Source organism: Aspergillus niger, assembly GCF_000002855.4.
Source record: "Aspergillus niger supercontig An03".
NCBI classification, from domain to species: Eukaryota; Fungi; Ascomycota; class Eurotiomycetes; order Eurotiales; family Aspergillaceae; genus Aspergillus; species Aspergillus niger.
The window spans coordinates 682024-695237 of NT_166520.1; the positions used below are offsets into that span (position 1 = coordinate 682024).

At 49.8% G+C, this 13214-nt stretch overlaps 5 protein-coding genes across 5 annotated transcripts; 2 read left to right on the forward strand and 3 right to left on the reverse strand.

The window, feature by feature from the left end:
* An03g03320 (hypothetical protein [truncated ORF]) lies at window positions 1-111 on the forward strand (the record flags this gene model as incomplete). Its single annotated transcript, XM_059747010.1, has 1 exon — window positions 1-111. A coding segment is annotated over one exon (111 nt), but the record flags the coding sequence as incomplete, so codon positions are not given.
* A 1066-nt stretch (window positions 112-1177) lies between these two features.
* Window positions 1178-3212, reverse strand: An03g03330 (uncharacterized protein; the record flags this gene model as incomplete). Its single annotated transcript, XM_001390179.1, has 3 exons — window positions 1178-2140; window positions 2208-2501; window positions 2559-3212. The coding sequence occupies 3 exons, from the start codon at window positions 3210-3212 to the stop codon at window positions 1178-1180; spliced, it is 1911 nt and encodes a 636-aa protein (XP_001390216.1).
* Window positions 3213-4088: 876 nt separating this feature from the next.
* Window positions 4089-5240, reverse strand: An03g03340 (uncharacterized protein; the record flags this gene model as incomplete). The annotated part of the gene is made up of 1 exon (XM_001390180.3): window positions 4089-5240. The coding sequence occupies one exon, from the start codon at window positions 5238-5240 to the stop codon at window positions 4089-4091; it is 1152 nt and encodes a 383-aa protein (XP_001390217.3).
* A 409-nt stretch (window positions 5241-5649) lies between these two features.
* An03g03350 (uncharacterized protein) lies at window positions 5650-9693 on the reverse strand (the record flags this gene model as incomplete). The annotated part of the gene is made up of 12 exons (XM_059747011.1): window positions 5650-5846; window positions 5893-5932; window positions 6284-6295; window positions 6352-6439; window positions 6706-6858; window positions 7181-7202; window positions 7269-7390; window positions 7450-8250; window positions 8310-8384; window positions 8445-9305; window positions 9365-9477; window positions 9535-9693. The coding sequence occupies 12 exons, from the start codon at window positions 9691-9693 to the stop codon at window positions 5650-5652; spliced, it is 2643 nt and encodes an 880-aa protein (XP_059605188.1).
* A 1896-nt stretch (window positions 9694-11589) lies between these two features.
* On the forward strand, window positions 11590-12787 carry An03g03360 (uncharacterized protein; the record flags this gene model as incomplete). Its single annotated transcript, XM_001390182.3, has 5 exons — window positions 11590-11838; window positions 11887-11935; window positions 11993-12009; window positions 12069-12682; window positions 12739-12787. The coding sequence occupies 5 exons, from the start codon at window positions 11590-11592 to the stop codon at window positions 12785-12787; spliced, it is 978 nt and encodes a 325-aa protein (XP_001390219.1).
* Between the last annotated feature and the right edge of the window lie 427 nt (window positions 12788-13214).

Here is a 13214-nt window from a genome sequence, read left to right on the forward strand (position 1 = left end):
ACTACTACTACTACTACTACTACTACTACTACTACTACTACTACTACTACTACTACTACTACTACTACTACTACTACTACTACTACTACTAAATTTGGTTTCGTAGTCTAGGTCCTACTTTACGTGACGCACAATCGTGCCCTGAATGCAACGAATATGACCACAGTGACTGTGCCGAACTATTATGTACATTAAGTATTGCCTTGGGCCCTCCACTTGAGCCAAAGCTTAGTATGGCCAACGAACCTGCGAGCCGCACCGATTGCCACTCCCTGTTTAACAAAAAAGTCCGGGCTTTCCCCACGGATCTGAGCAATATCAAAACAGTTCTCCAATGCTATATCACGTGCTTTCTTTATGTTTCCTTTGTAACTTTCCGTACCCACCCATGAAAGATGCCAAAGACCTTACTTGATGTAGTTTAGCCAGAAACCTTCAGAGAAACTTGGAGATCATGAACATTTGCTCTATATTTGCAAACAGCTGTAGTATTCTCCCTCACGCGGCATTGACTCATGGAGGATAGCATCTATTCCAAGAAATGAAACCCCCATGAATGTATACATATCTTCTGAACGTTTTGCTCTTTTCAAACTTCAACCGGATTATAGTCTCTAATTGTTGGCTATTCTGGCTCCCTGATGAGGTGGTTACTGAGATCTGTTGGGGAGATGGACTGGAAGGAACTTATTACAGACATCGAAGGACATCGGTTAAGAAGTCCACGTTAACAAACAACCACAGGAATGTTCGGACTGGCACAGCTTCCGTCCAACCTTCCCGCGGGCCGGATTACCAGCTTAGGAAGCCGGTGTGGAGGTTTGATTCGGCTTGCCGGCTGTCGACCATTGACTGTTGTGGATAAAGTAGGTATACCGAAATTACTACTAGTGATTTGGGTACCAGGAATCAGCCGGGATAGTAGTCAGTTCTTGTAGAAGATAGTAGCACGATCCTCGGTTTATGATTGCTACAGTAGCTGGAGGCCTTCAACATATCAAGATTTGAATTGAATTTCCTCAAAGACAGAACAACTCCAACCATGCCGGTTCATAATCAGTCAGGCTGAACGAAGCTAGAAACCAAAATGTAGAAAAGACTATGTACAGAATTCACCCTAATATCCATGGGGAAAAGATCTTTAAAGTACAAAACTTGTGAGTTGCAATATGTTCATTTACAGACGGCTTTGCTGGGAGTCCTGGCCTAAAGGCTTCGTTGCAAACGAGCCGAAGAAGGCATTGAGGGCGTCCACAGTGCCGCTGCCCTCGGACAGCTGAACGGTACAGGCAACGTGGCTGTCAGGGCGAGTAACAACAACACCACCCTTCTCCACGTCGAAGCCCAGCTTCTCGTGAGCGGCGTACGTGGCCTGGGGAACGCGCACGTCGGGGATGTTGTCGGCATAGAGGTGGTGGTGGTAGTCGCGGAGGATCTTGGGAATAGAGTCCACATCAATCTGGTTCTTCTCGCCTGCGTAGACTAGGCAGATAGAGAATAGCTTGGAGTGAGGCAGGTGGTTTTCGAAGAACGACACGTCGGCAATGTCGGCGCGGCGGTACACGGAGAGGAACGAGCGCTCCTTCTCGAGGTTGGCAGCAAGATCAGTGATCGCCTTGCTGGTCTTGTCCTGCTTACCGGCGAAGATGAAGATACGGAACGCACCGTTGGCAGGAATCTCCTGTTCCAGGTGGACGTGGTTGGAGTCCGCTAACCGGGTGACGGTGGTAGGCGTGAAAGCGCGACCAGGGGTCAGGCGGACACCGGGGACGTCGAACAGCGGGGACTGAGCGGGGTGGGTAGCGTCCCAGGTGAACACATTAGGCTTGTAGGCAACACCGTAGCCACTGGTGAATTCACAAGAGGACTTGAAGGTCTTGACGAACTCGTCTTCCTCTCCGCCAGCCGCAGCAGTGGTGTGGCTGGCCTCGCCGACCTCACCGGCAGTAGGGCGACGCTTGGAAAACAAGGCGGCGTACTTGTTGTCGAAGCTCAGCAGAGTCTCGGCGATATCCTTGCGCTCGGTCTCGTAGGTGCTGAGGATGGAACGTTTAGCCAGACCAGACTCAACGGCGTGGAGCTTCCAGGCCATGTTCAGAGCATCGTGGAAAGCAGTGTTCATTCCCTGACCAGCCTTGGGCTACAGTGTCTGTTAGCAACGCATTTTTTTCGGCAGGCAGAATACCTTGAGAAATAGGCACACTTACGCTGTGAGTGTGGCAAGCATCACCACCCATGAAAACACGCTCATCGAGAGTATACTTCTCAGAGATACCTTGGCCGATCGGGTACACGGAGTACCATTCAACACGATCCCATTCCACCCAGTACGGCTGAAGGATCTTCCGAGCAGTGGCCTGGACATCCTCTGCGGTTGCTGTCTTCCTGGGGTCGAAGTCGGGGTCGTCCGACGAAGCGATCTGGACATACAGACGGACCATGTTGTCCTCACGGGGAATAACCATGATAGAACCGGCATCGGAGTGGATAGTGCACTTGGTCTGTTGGCAGAAGATTAGCGACCGTTCGCATCGTGACCGAGTTCTGAATTTGCTTACCTCGATGTCGGGGAAGTTGGTCCTCACGACACCATCCATAACACCCCAGACATAGGAGATGGGATCCTTGTACTGGATCTGGATGCCAAGCTGCTGTCTGATGAAACTCCGAGCACCTTCACCGCTGAAGAGATACTTTGTGCGAACAGTCTCGATTACGTTGGTGTCAATGCTCTTAAGCTGCACTTCGACGGGGTAGGTCTCGTCCAAGCCATCATTCTTGAAACCGACGATGGTCCACGGTCTCTCGACTGTGGTACCGGCCTTCTGGATCTCATCCAGGAACACGCGCTCGATCTTACCCTGGTGAACCAGGGTGGTGAAGGGGTATCTTGTATCGATAAAGCGGGGGCAGCTGGGCCAGCTGCCAGTGCGGTGGATACCTTGTCCGCCCGGGAGAGGGTCCCAGAAAGCAACGTCGTACACCTTAGCGGGCTTGAAGGCCATTATTTGGCGCTTCAAGCCCAGATTGCGAAGGATCTCCGTCGAACGAGGCTGGATACCATCGGCGCGACCGGTGGCGGTCGGCACCGGACGGTTGTCAATGTGCTTCACCTTGTAGCCCCAGCGGGACATGCAGAGCGACAGGACAATGCCAACGGGGCCAGCGCCCACGATGACAATGTCATACTTCTCTTGTTGTGAAGGAGCCATGTGGGCAGTGTGCACGCGAGAGAGCGGGTCAAGCTTCGGGGTAGTGGTGGGGTGGGGAAGTCAATAGATACGGAGTGGGGATCGGGTATAATCACAAGAAAGAGACAGATTAGAACATCACCCAAAGGTGAGAGAGAAGAAGATAGAGATAAGTGAAGCTGATCTGGAAGAGGAATCTTCATGATGAAAGTGAAGGGGAAATGGCGATATAAATACCATGCATTGAGCTGGGGTAGTGGCCCGAAGGCCACCGCGAGACAGACATCGGGGAACCACAACGGCATTCATAGTCGGCTGGATCGTGGAGAGTTCGGGGGGGAACAGCGTGGACAGAGCGTGGGGACGAACAGGAAGCACACTGAGAGGGCTGGAAAACCGCGGTGTCAGCCATGCAGGGGGGGCGAACCGACTAACAGAGTAACAGAGATGACCAAAGGTGGACCGTGAGTAACCAATACTAGGGGAGATCAACTAGGGCAGCGGGGACTTGGGAGGCGCTGGGACGAAGCTGAGTGGTGCACGCAGACTGCCGTCGCTCGATCCGAGCCCCCGGACTTACTTGGGACGGACTTGGGATGCTCTGCGGCTAAGCAGCTCGGCAGGTGGGAAGGGTGTTCCCCACGTGACTGCCCGCCGGTCTCCCGGTCACTTTTCCGATCCCGTATTTGCCGCTGGCCTGAGGCAGCAGTCACTGACTCGGGTACATGATGCCGATGAGCAATCCGAATTACTTTCACGTAATTCGAGGGCACTCATTGGCCGAGTACTCTACTAGCTAGTTACTGCCTTAACACCGGGATATGCAAGCTGCTATCAATTTCATGGTTTCTATTCTGACAGAACTGCGGCGGGGTGAGCTTGAAGAGATATAATCTACTAACTTCTGACACAGTGCCAAAGTGCGGTTTCTAGTAAACAGCCCAGATCAGTATCTCCATCTGGACTTAGCATGTGTCCAGCAGTACTCCCCTTTATATCTTCCCAGCGTCGCCAGTGCTCGTCAATTCTTTCACCCATACCTGATGCATTCAGAATCTCTGCCAAGCGATAGTGGCAATCAATTAACACAGGATTTGGTAGTGGGAGATCCTCTGCGCCCAGTGCTTGCTTGAATTTTATGATGTTATTTTCAGGCAGATACATATGGTTGCGGGTAGGAAAATCGCTATATGTCATGCACTGGTATGTATGCAGGATGTCTGTTCTCTTGAATGCAAGCCTAAATGAGCCGAATGAGGAGTGTAGAGGTGCTTCCATCGTGAGACCATTGAATACGTGATTTATTGTTTCAGCTGAAAGTCCAATTTGGCGGATACCTGGGAAACAACGCATCAGTGCCTCCCAGATAGTGGAATCCTGGGGTAGTGGTGTCGACGTATTCCAATTCACATAAGAGAAAGGCACAATATGTGCTACCTCCAAGTCTCTCGAAATAACGCCTTCGGGACTTCCTCTTTCACAAAACTTGTCTACATCCATGTCCCCGCTAACCACGCAACAATAGTTATCTCTCCTTAAACACATATCGCGGAACTTCTTTTCGCGCTCAAGCGGGTCGTCAAAGGTAGAGGCCACAGCTTCTTCAGCATCTAATCTGTGAGGGTGCGGGGAACATTTCACGGAGCCTGCATGTGACCGTGTTTTCATTGGCACGGCAAGGGTAGTGAAGAGATTGAAAAACACTTGATGTAAAAGGTCATCTGTAGTAGCAACTAAGATATCTTTAGCAATGGATACTTTCCCATCATCTGGGAGCCATTCGAGGAAAGCTTGTAAAGCTGGTTTGAGCTTGTCTTCATTTTGTCGACCCTGGGCAGCATATTGTGAGATTATTTCATTAGCATCGCGGAGCAGCTTCAGCATGGTTTCTGATGCCTCCGTGTCTGTTGAAAGAATAGATAAACCTCTCTGCGGGGGAGGGGGAGGCGGCATGGTGCTCCTGGAGGTAGCATCCTGGAGATTAAGACGTGCCGACCGTCTGAGAGGAGCAGGGGGGGAAGTTCGCTTGCACTTCTTTGATGGAGACATGATGACAGCTTCGTAGAACCGTGAACTACTCTCAGGATAAAATTGATGGAGGAAAGTTGTGATTGGTGTTATCCGAGAACTAAGTGCGGAGAAAGTACTAGTTAGTACTCCGTCAGAACGTAAGTGCTAACACCACTACTTTCACCGCCTTTAACACCGCCTTCTCCCTGTTTCAACTCATTCACTAGGGATTCTGTCAAAACAGATTTCTGCCAAGTAGACCAAAACGATATATCGATGGCCACCAAGCAGCAGAGGTGACTCAAATGTCTCAACACGGCCCCCTCAGACCTGCTGCGGTTATAGTGAATGCAATGATTCAGTTTCTAGGAGGTATCGCGGTTGCGTGTTCTCGTTGATTTATAGCTTTTGCGCGCTTTGATTGGCTGTCGGGTCTTTGCTGGTAGCCTCATGTTATAATTTTTGTAGGTTGATCAGGCGTGTCATCGAACCGACAGCTTGCTGGTATAGGGTTTAGGTATGATGTTGGAGCCGGGCTCATAACCTGTTGAGATGACGTTTTAGGTCGATATTGAAGTCGTAATAAACGCTTGATTCTTGCTATCGAGGCGCGCTCGGAAGGAGCGGTTGGGATTACGGAGTTTTCTGGTCACGTGACATAGACTACTAGTAATTTACTGGGATTACATACCCACATCCACATACTGCAACGGACACCTCTGTGCTCCGTGCTGGAGCAAGCGGATCTAAGTCTAAGCGAACACAGAAGAAGAAGATGAAGGCAAGGCAGATAGTTGTTCATTCTTTTCTTTTACTACTAAGGATGCTTTCTAAATAGATAGAAGAAAAGGAGAGGGCACTACCCGATTTGGTAGGCACGTTGCACCTCTGTCTGGGGTGTTTACTATTAAGGAGAAGAAGAAGATGGTGATGATGATGATGATGATGATGATGATGATGCAGAATACAAGGGGAAAGCAGTCAAGGTGTTCTGTTTGAAGCGGTTGTTGATTCTTGTTTTTTTTTTTCATATACAGGCGATCGCTGCGGTACTACCAGTCCTACCGAGTCTTTCAACGTACATGAATAGCAAGCTGGGAGTTGTCGGTCATTTGTGATATTTTCAATTATGATAGAAATACCGACTAACCTGCCTGAATGTGTCAATGGGCGTATCACTAACCTGTAGGTCTATAATTGGGATCGTGTTTTCAAGTCCTGATTGTTCTTCCACATTACTACAAAGTGCTTCGGGCTAAGTACTTCATCAATATGTTCTACAATATCAGAGATCTATCCTGTGTGTGTGCGGCATGGTTGCCGTCGTCACCGGTGGAAGCTCAGGTATGTGACGCGTGGTCACTCTTATACTCTCCGGAAACAAGCTGATGATGATATCACTATCACAGATTTGAGTAAGACAATGCCCTCGCTACCAATGGTGCCAGCAGAGTCTATATTCTGGGCCATCGGAAAGGGTCTTTCGATGACACAGCCGACATACGCCCCGGTATCATCTTTCCTATCGTCGCTGATGTAGGCTCCAAAAACTCTCTCGCCGCCGCCGCCGCCGCCGCCGCTGCAGACCAGATTTAATCTGAGACTGGATACATCAACCCTCTTGTCGCAAACGCAGAGAAGGTCTTTTTGGACACGCCTGTAATCATCAGCGACGGGCCAGGCAGCGTAGAGGTCAGGTGCCCACTAAAGAAGAATGCAACCCCAGGTGAGCTGGAATCGTTCCTTATGGACACCCCAGTCGACGAATTCTTAGATACATTTCTGGTGAATACCACAAGGGGTATTCTACACCATTGCAGCCTTTGTGTCATTACTTAATTAGTCACTTTCCTCTCCTCTACTCTATATTCCCACCATATCCATCAAGAGGGGGCACTTATAGGTAATAAATCATATATCATGGCATATTGACTCGAATGTTGTTTGCTGAATTCATTCATCCACACATACATACATACATGAAGACCATCCACACACATACTTATTACAATTAGAGTAACCGCAACAACTCCAAATCCTTCGCCACCGCCGGACTGGCCTGCGCACAGTCCTCTAAGAATTGCATCATCTCCTGATTCCATTGCTCCCATCCCGCAGGCAAAGTCTCGTGTAACCGTCTGTCCGAGGAGTGAGATATACAGTAGAAGAGGAGTATTTGGCCGAAGAATCTATGTAAACCAAGTGAGCACGTAACAACATCTTATAGGAGGGCGGGGGGTTAGCTTACTGAGAACAAAAAGCAAATTTAATCGGGATACAACTTTTCATGCGCTGGAAAATACCGCCCACGACAGGCCAATTCATTGCATTGAGCAAACCACTATGGATCTGCTCGAGATCTTTGTCCGTTAGGGAGCCGGGCGTGTGGAGCGCCTTGTAAAGGTATGGGCGGCCGATGTGGAAGTTGGCGATCATGTACCGGCCACGAAGCATGGCTTCTGAGACGGCGATCGCGGGAGATAGGGCGTGGCGGGGGGAGGGGGTGAAGGGAAGGTGTTGCTGGGAGGCTGGAGATGGAGGTATTGGGGTGCTTGGGTTTGTGGTCAGGGCAGAGTTTGTGTGGTCGGGAAACTGGAGGGCGGCGGGGAGGTTGATGCGCCATTGTTCTAGTTGGTGACGGAGTTCGGCGTTAACGGCTGGGTGGGGAAATGTGCCGGAGTCGGCTGGTAGGGATGGAGGGTTAGTCTGATGGATCTGGCAGGCGAGAGATGATGGGAGTAGGTGTAACTCACAGTGGAAGTAGAGCGAGTGTCGGATGCGGGTTAGGATGATTCGATGGGCGACCTGCGCGAGGAAATGGTATTGGAAGAACGAATCGTCTATCTCTTCTAATGAGAGTGAGCGGGAAGCCGGGAAGCCCACGGTTTCGAAGGTGATGAATTTGGGGATTGGAACGTATTCTTCGAGTCGGGAGAGACCGCTGGGCGGGACGTGTAATTCTTGGACGAGAATGGTTTCGTTCATAAGGCAGTTCCAATAGACACGAGATTTCATATCGCCTTCCCATTCATCGAAATGGACATCATGACTGACTAGTGTTAGTTTCGCAAGGACCAGAACTTCAGTTAAGTGCCATGGATGGCTTACTTGGTGAGCATGGACAGACAGCAAGTGGCCGCTCGATGGATCATGGCCCACGAATCCATGGGCCGAAGGATTTGACTGTAGTAGATGCTTCACATAGTCAGCATTCTATCAATTCAGTCAGGCGGAAGGCCTTACAATGACAAGAGGTAAAACTGGCAGCTTTGGAGGTTGTTGTCACACATTAGAAACCCAATGCGCTGGCGAGCAGTGTTGAAGAAGCGCAATCCTGGGGGCTCCTCGTAGACCACCCCCATCCAATCAGGAGGCTCGAAACGACCACTGCGCGTCCCTAGTAATGGGAAATCCCCTTCCTGGTAGGCGTGGACAGCGATGCAGCCTAGCGCCATGATATTGAGAACCACACAGCTCTCGATATTGTAGCCAAAGTTGCTCTCAATCGCCGCACCCAGGGTGAAGGCATAGTAATAGTTCTTGTCGATTATGGGTGTAAACAGGTTGAAAGTGGTGAAGAAAGCATCCGAAAGGCCCTTAACCATAGCCAATGGAAGTGCGTTCAACCAGTTGTCCCCGGCCTGCGCTGGGAAAGGACAGATGTACATGGGCAATTGAGGGCGCTTCATTTCCATGTCAATCACATAGTTCTTGCCCAGTTTCTCGTGAGCTTCGAGTAACCGTTGTGGGAGGATCTTCTGAGCACCTAACCAGGATATCACACCATGCTGGCTGAATGAAATCGAGACTAGCCCGTTTGCCTCCGTCGGATTGGGATGCAGGTGTTGGTCGTCATTCTCCACTTCGTTCAGTCGCATTGCTTCAGGCGTGAGAGTCTGAGAGCCCAAGCGTTCCAACTTACCCAAGCTGCTCGTGCTGCGAGAGTGATGCGCGAGCGAGCTCATTGTCTCCGTGCCATCCAAACTACGGGGCATCTGACCCCGAAGGGAGTGGATTTCCTTGGAAATGGTCATGGGAACATTCTCCAGCTTAGTTTCCAGTCGATGTAATGTGCTCATTATCAAGCTGAGGGAATGGTCCCGTCTACGCTAAGCATTAGCAAAATGGAACAGGAAGGACTGGTGAATGTGAATCGGCCTTACTTGGAGGTCTTGCGCTCATTGTAGACGCAATCGAGGTTCAGCGACTTACACAAGCCGCACTTCGGTCGCGACTCATCACATCGCGTCTTTTTAAGCCTGCAATTCTCACATGCCTAACGGAGTGGTTACTACTACTATGTCTCACATTACTGACAACGGGAAGCACCAACCACTGTGGCTATAAAGTTTCGGGGCTTTTTGCTGGGCCCGGATGCATGTTGCTGTTGCTCTGGGTCCCCAGGCGAGAGGCCCTGGGGGGTGTGATCCACCAGATCGGGAGACTGGGAGGCAGGGCGGGGCGGGGACCCTTGATGAGGACGCTTGCTCATGGTTGAAATTGTACACGATCAAGCCCACGGCTCCCAATTAGATCGGGGAATCGCGCATTGTGATCCCGACTAGCTCTGCGTCCTGTTCGTGCTGGAAAGGGCTTCGCCAGTCCCAATCAGCCGGTAGATTGATTCTTAGACCCGGAATCTCTAATGATTTCTTCACGAAAGGACTGGACAGATTCATTTATTATCTCACATTAGTTATTAGATAGTCCCGGTGACTCAAAATGAATGCCCGGAGTTGGTGCCTTTTTCCGCTGAGTCACCTGACTGACCCCGATCGGGTCCGTTCTTTTCCTTCCGTGTATGCTCACGTGACCCGATCCACTCCTGAGAGACGGCATCAGCTGGAGATCTGTCAGGCATTGAAATCTATTGAGAGGTTAGCAGGAAAAGTCGAGGGGCTGGTGGAAAGGAGCTGAGATGTTAAGAGGCGTTAATGAGCAAGAACAGAGGAATAGGAAAGAATCAAGTGAAAGAAACCTAATACTACTAGATGTATATGAACAGCCGCTGCCAAGATATATACTAAAGTGGCCGAAATCTTGACAGTGTAGATTCAACTACTAGTAGTATGAGTTTCTGGGCTTTCACAGTAAGCTCGACTTTCAGACCCAGTGAATGAACCCTGCCAATCAGAAGGAAGTGTCTCCGTCTACTCATAGTAGTACTACTAGTAGTAGTGCCCCTCCAGCAAATGCTAGTTCATATCTGAATATCTTGATAAGATCTTATGTTTCTATATCGAGGTTCGTTAATTAATCATCTATCTATGTATTTATGATACTAAATGGCGTAGAGGAGCCATCCTAGGCTCAGTTCAACTGCAATAAATTCAAAACTTATCCTATTACTTGATCCAGCTAGGTGAGATGCCAGCTATGTAGGTGCTCTACAGTCTGAAGCAAAAGAATATGGCTCTGAGAGCCATTCAAAACACTTGAAGCCTACGCATAATGCACGCTGCGAGGCAGGAAGGTCGTCGCCGCAGCTAAACACAACTGGATACACAACGAAAGCAAAGCAAAGCCTAATTTAGATAATGTAGAAATACAAACAAGTGCCACAATTGGCTGACCAGTTGTGTGCGATTCATCAGCACCCCTAGTCTTCGTCCATGCCTTGCTTCCTACATGTTTGTTCCTCTTTAATATGCGTGCCCTCCGTCGTTGACTTTAACGGGACGTGTAGGGATCCTTCTACTTAGCATCTTCACCATCCTCAGCGACCATCCCCAATGCCCTGAGGGCCTACCTTTTGTTTTCCCCCCCCCATTTTTTTTTTTTTTTCCTATTTTCCTTTTTTACATTTATCTTTTTATTTTTATTTTCTTTTTTATGGGAAGAATTTTTCTTCTTGTGGTAATAATTTGTATCAACGTGCAGAGTTGGTGTAGTATCAGGAATAGTCACATGTTTGGGCTCAGTATCAGCTTCAAAATTATCACGTGCATAAGCTTCATCCTGAATCAAGGATTTCTCTGAATATCCGATCAGTTTTTCCAGCTCCGATCTGACACTGCCGCACTTATCTCTGCGTGCCCGGCCAAACTTAAGGTACCCTATCTATCAAGCTGGAATGCCTGAAACGGATTAACTGCTTAATCCGCGCCGAGCCGAGGTCCGGGGTACTCATTGCCTTGCTGGCCGGCCGGATGGAGCGTGACCGTCGCAAAGAGAGCCAGCTTTCTTCCTTTTCTTCCCCTTCTGCCTTCAATCCGGATACGTATTTCTTTTACCTATCCTCTCCGTAACTACCTTACCTTCACTTCTCAAAGTCGCCGCTTCTTGCATATTCTGTCAAAGCGTCCAAGAGAACACGACTTCTACTCCACTCTCCCCGCTTATTCTCCCCGCTCCTTTTCTCCGCTCCTTGCACTTCATCCGCGCCACCATGACCGCTTCTCCCTCCGCCGCTGAATCAATTCCAGAGGAAATCAGAGCTCCGGAGCCTAAGCCCATCAATCAGACTATTGCTCAGATTCGCTCGCTCGCTGCTGGGGCTGCCGGTGGTGTGTGCGCCGTTGTTGTCGGACATCCTTTCGATCTGGTGAAGGTGCGCCTGCAGACTGCAGAGAAGGGCGTTTACTCTGGTGCCATCGATGTCGTGAAGAGGACTGTGGCCCGGGAGGGTCTCGCTCGAGTAGGTTATCTTTATAGTTAGCGTTGGCGCAGTTGCTGATCGGAAAAGGGACTATACGCAGGTGTCTCTGCTCCCCTGGTGGGAGTCACGCCAATGTGTAAGCTTCTCTCCTCTTTTTGACCTTCGCAATACTAACAACGCGCGTGTACTCCAGTCGCTGTCAGTTTCTGGGTATGTCTACAAATTTGCGAAATGTAACTCCCTTGGCGCACATGGCTCACAGCTGATAGGGTTATGATGTCGGTAAAACCCTCGTCGGCAAAATGTCTGAAGTTCGCGTGGAGAGCAACACCCCTCAATACACCATTGGCCAGATTTCAGCTGCTGGTTTCTTCTCTGCCATTCCCATGACCTTGATCACGGCACCCTTCGAGCGCGTCAAAGTGCTCCTTCAGATCCAGGGTCAGAACCCCCCGCCCCCGGGCCAGAAGCCCAAGTACTCTGGCGGTTTGGATGTGGTTCGGCAGCTATACCAGGAGGGTGGTATTCGCAGTGTGTTCCGTGGCAGTGCAATGACCCTCGCTCGTGACGGCCCTGGCTCTGCTGCGTACTTCGCCGCCTACGAGTATATCAAGCGCACTTTGACTCCCAAGGATGCGCAAGGCAATGTCACTGGCGAGCTATCCATGCCAGCCGTCCTGGCTGCCGGTGGTGCTGCTGGTATTGCCATGTGGATTCCTGTCTTCCCCGTTGATACCATCAAGTCCCGGTTGCAGAGCGCGCCTGGTCGTCCCACGATCGGCGGCACGATTCGCACCGTTTACGCCAACGGTGGCTTTAAGGCTTTCTTTCCCGGATTTGGTCCTGCTTTGGCAAGAGCTGTTCCTGCCAATGCTGCAACTTTGTATGTTCTTATACCCTGACATGCTCTGGGGCTGTCGTTGCTAATATGTCAAACAGTGCGGGTGTTGAGCTGGCTCATCAGTTCATGACAAAGCTCTTCGACTAAATGGATACATTGCGCGCTGCAGGTACAGTGGTGTAAGTCTATCGGTTAATTGATTATTGTGGCGTTCGTTGTTTCGTCCTTCTGTGGAAGCATTTTGCAAGCCTGGATATTCTCTGTTTTTGACTTAGACTAGACAATTCCTGGTTGTCTTTACTAGTGCTAGGAATATCATATTAGCAGAGAATTTGTCTCTGATTTAACCCAAAAGGCCTTGCTTGATTGTTTGACTGACAATAGGTTAATACCTGTTCAGCGTCAGAATCGGTGCTGTTGCTTTGTACAGTGCCTTGCAAAATTGGATTACGCATTTCTATACTCCGTATAGTATCACCAGATGGGCCGTTCAACCGTTGAATACGTTAATTAGATAACTAGTTAGCTCAAACAACTTGTTAATGACTCATCCGTTCAATGTGTTTTGAGATAA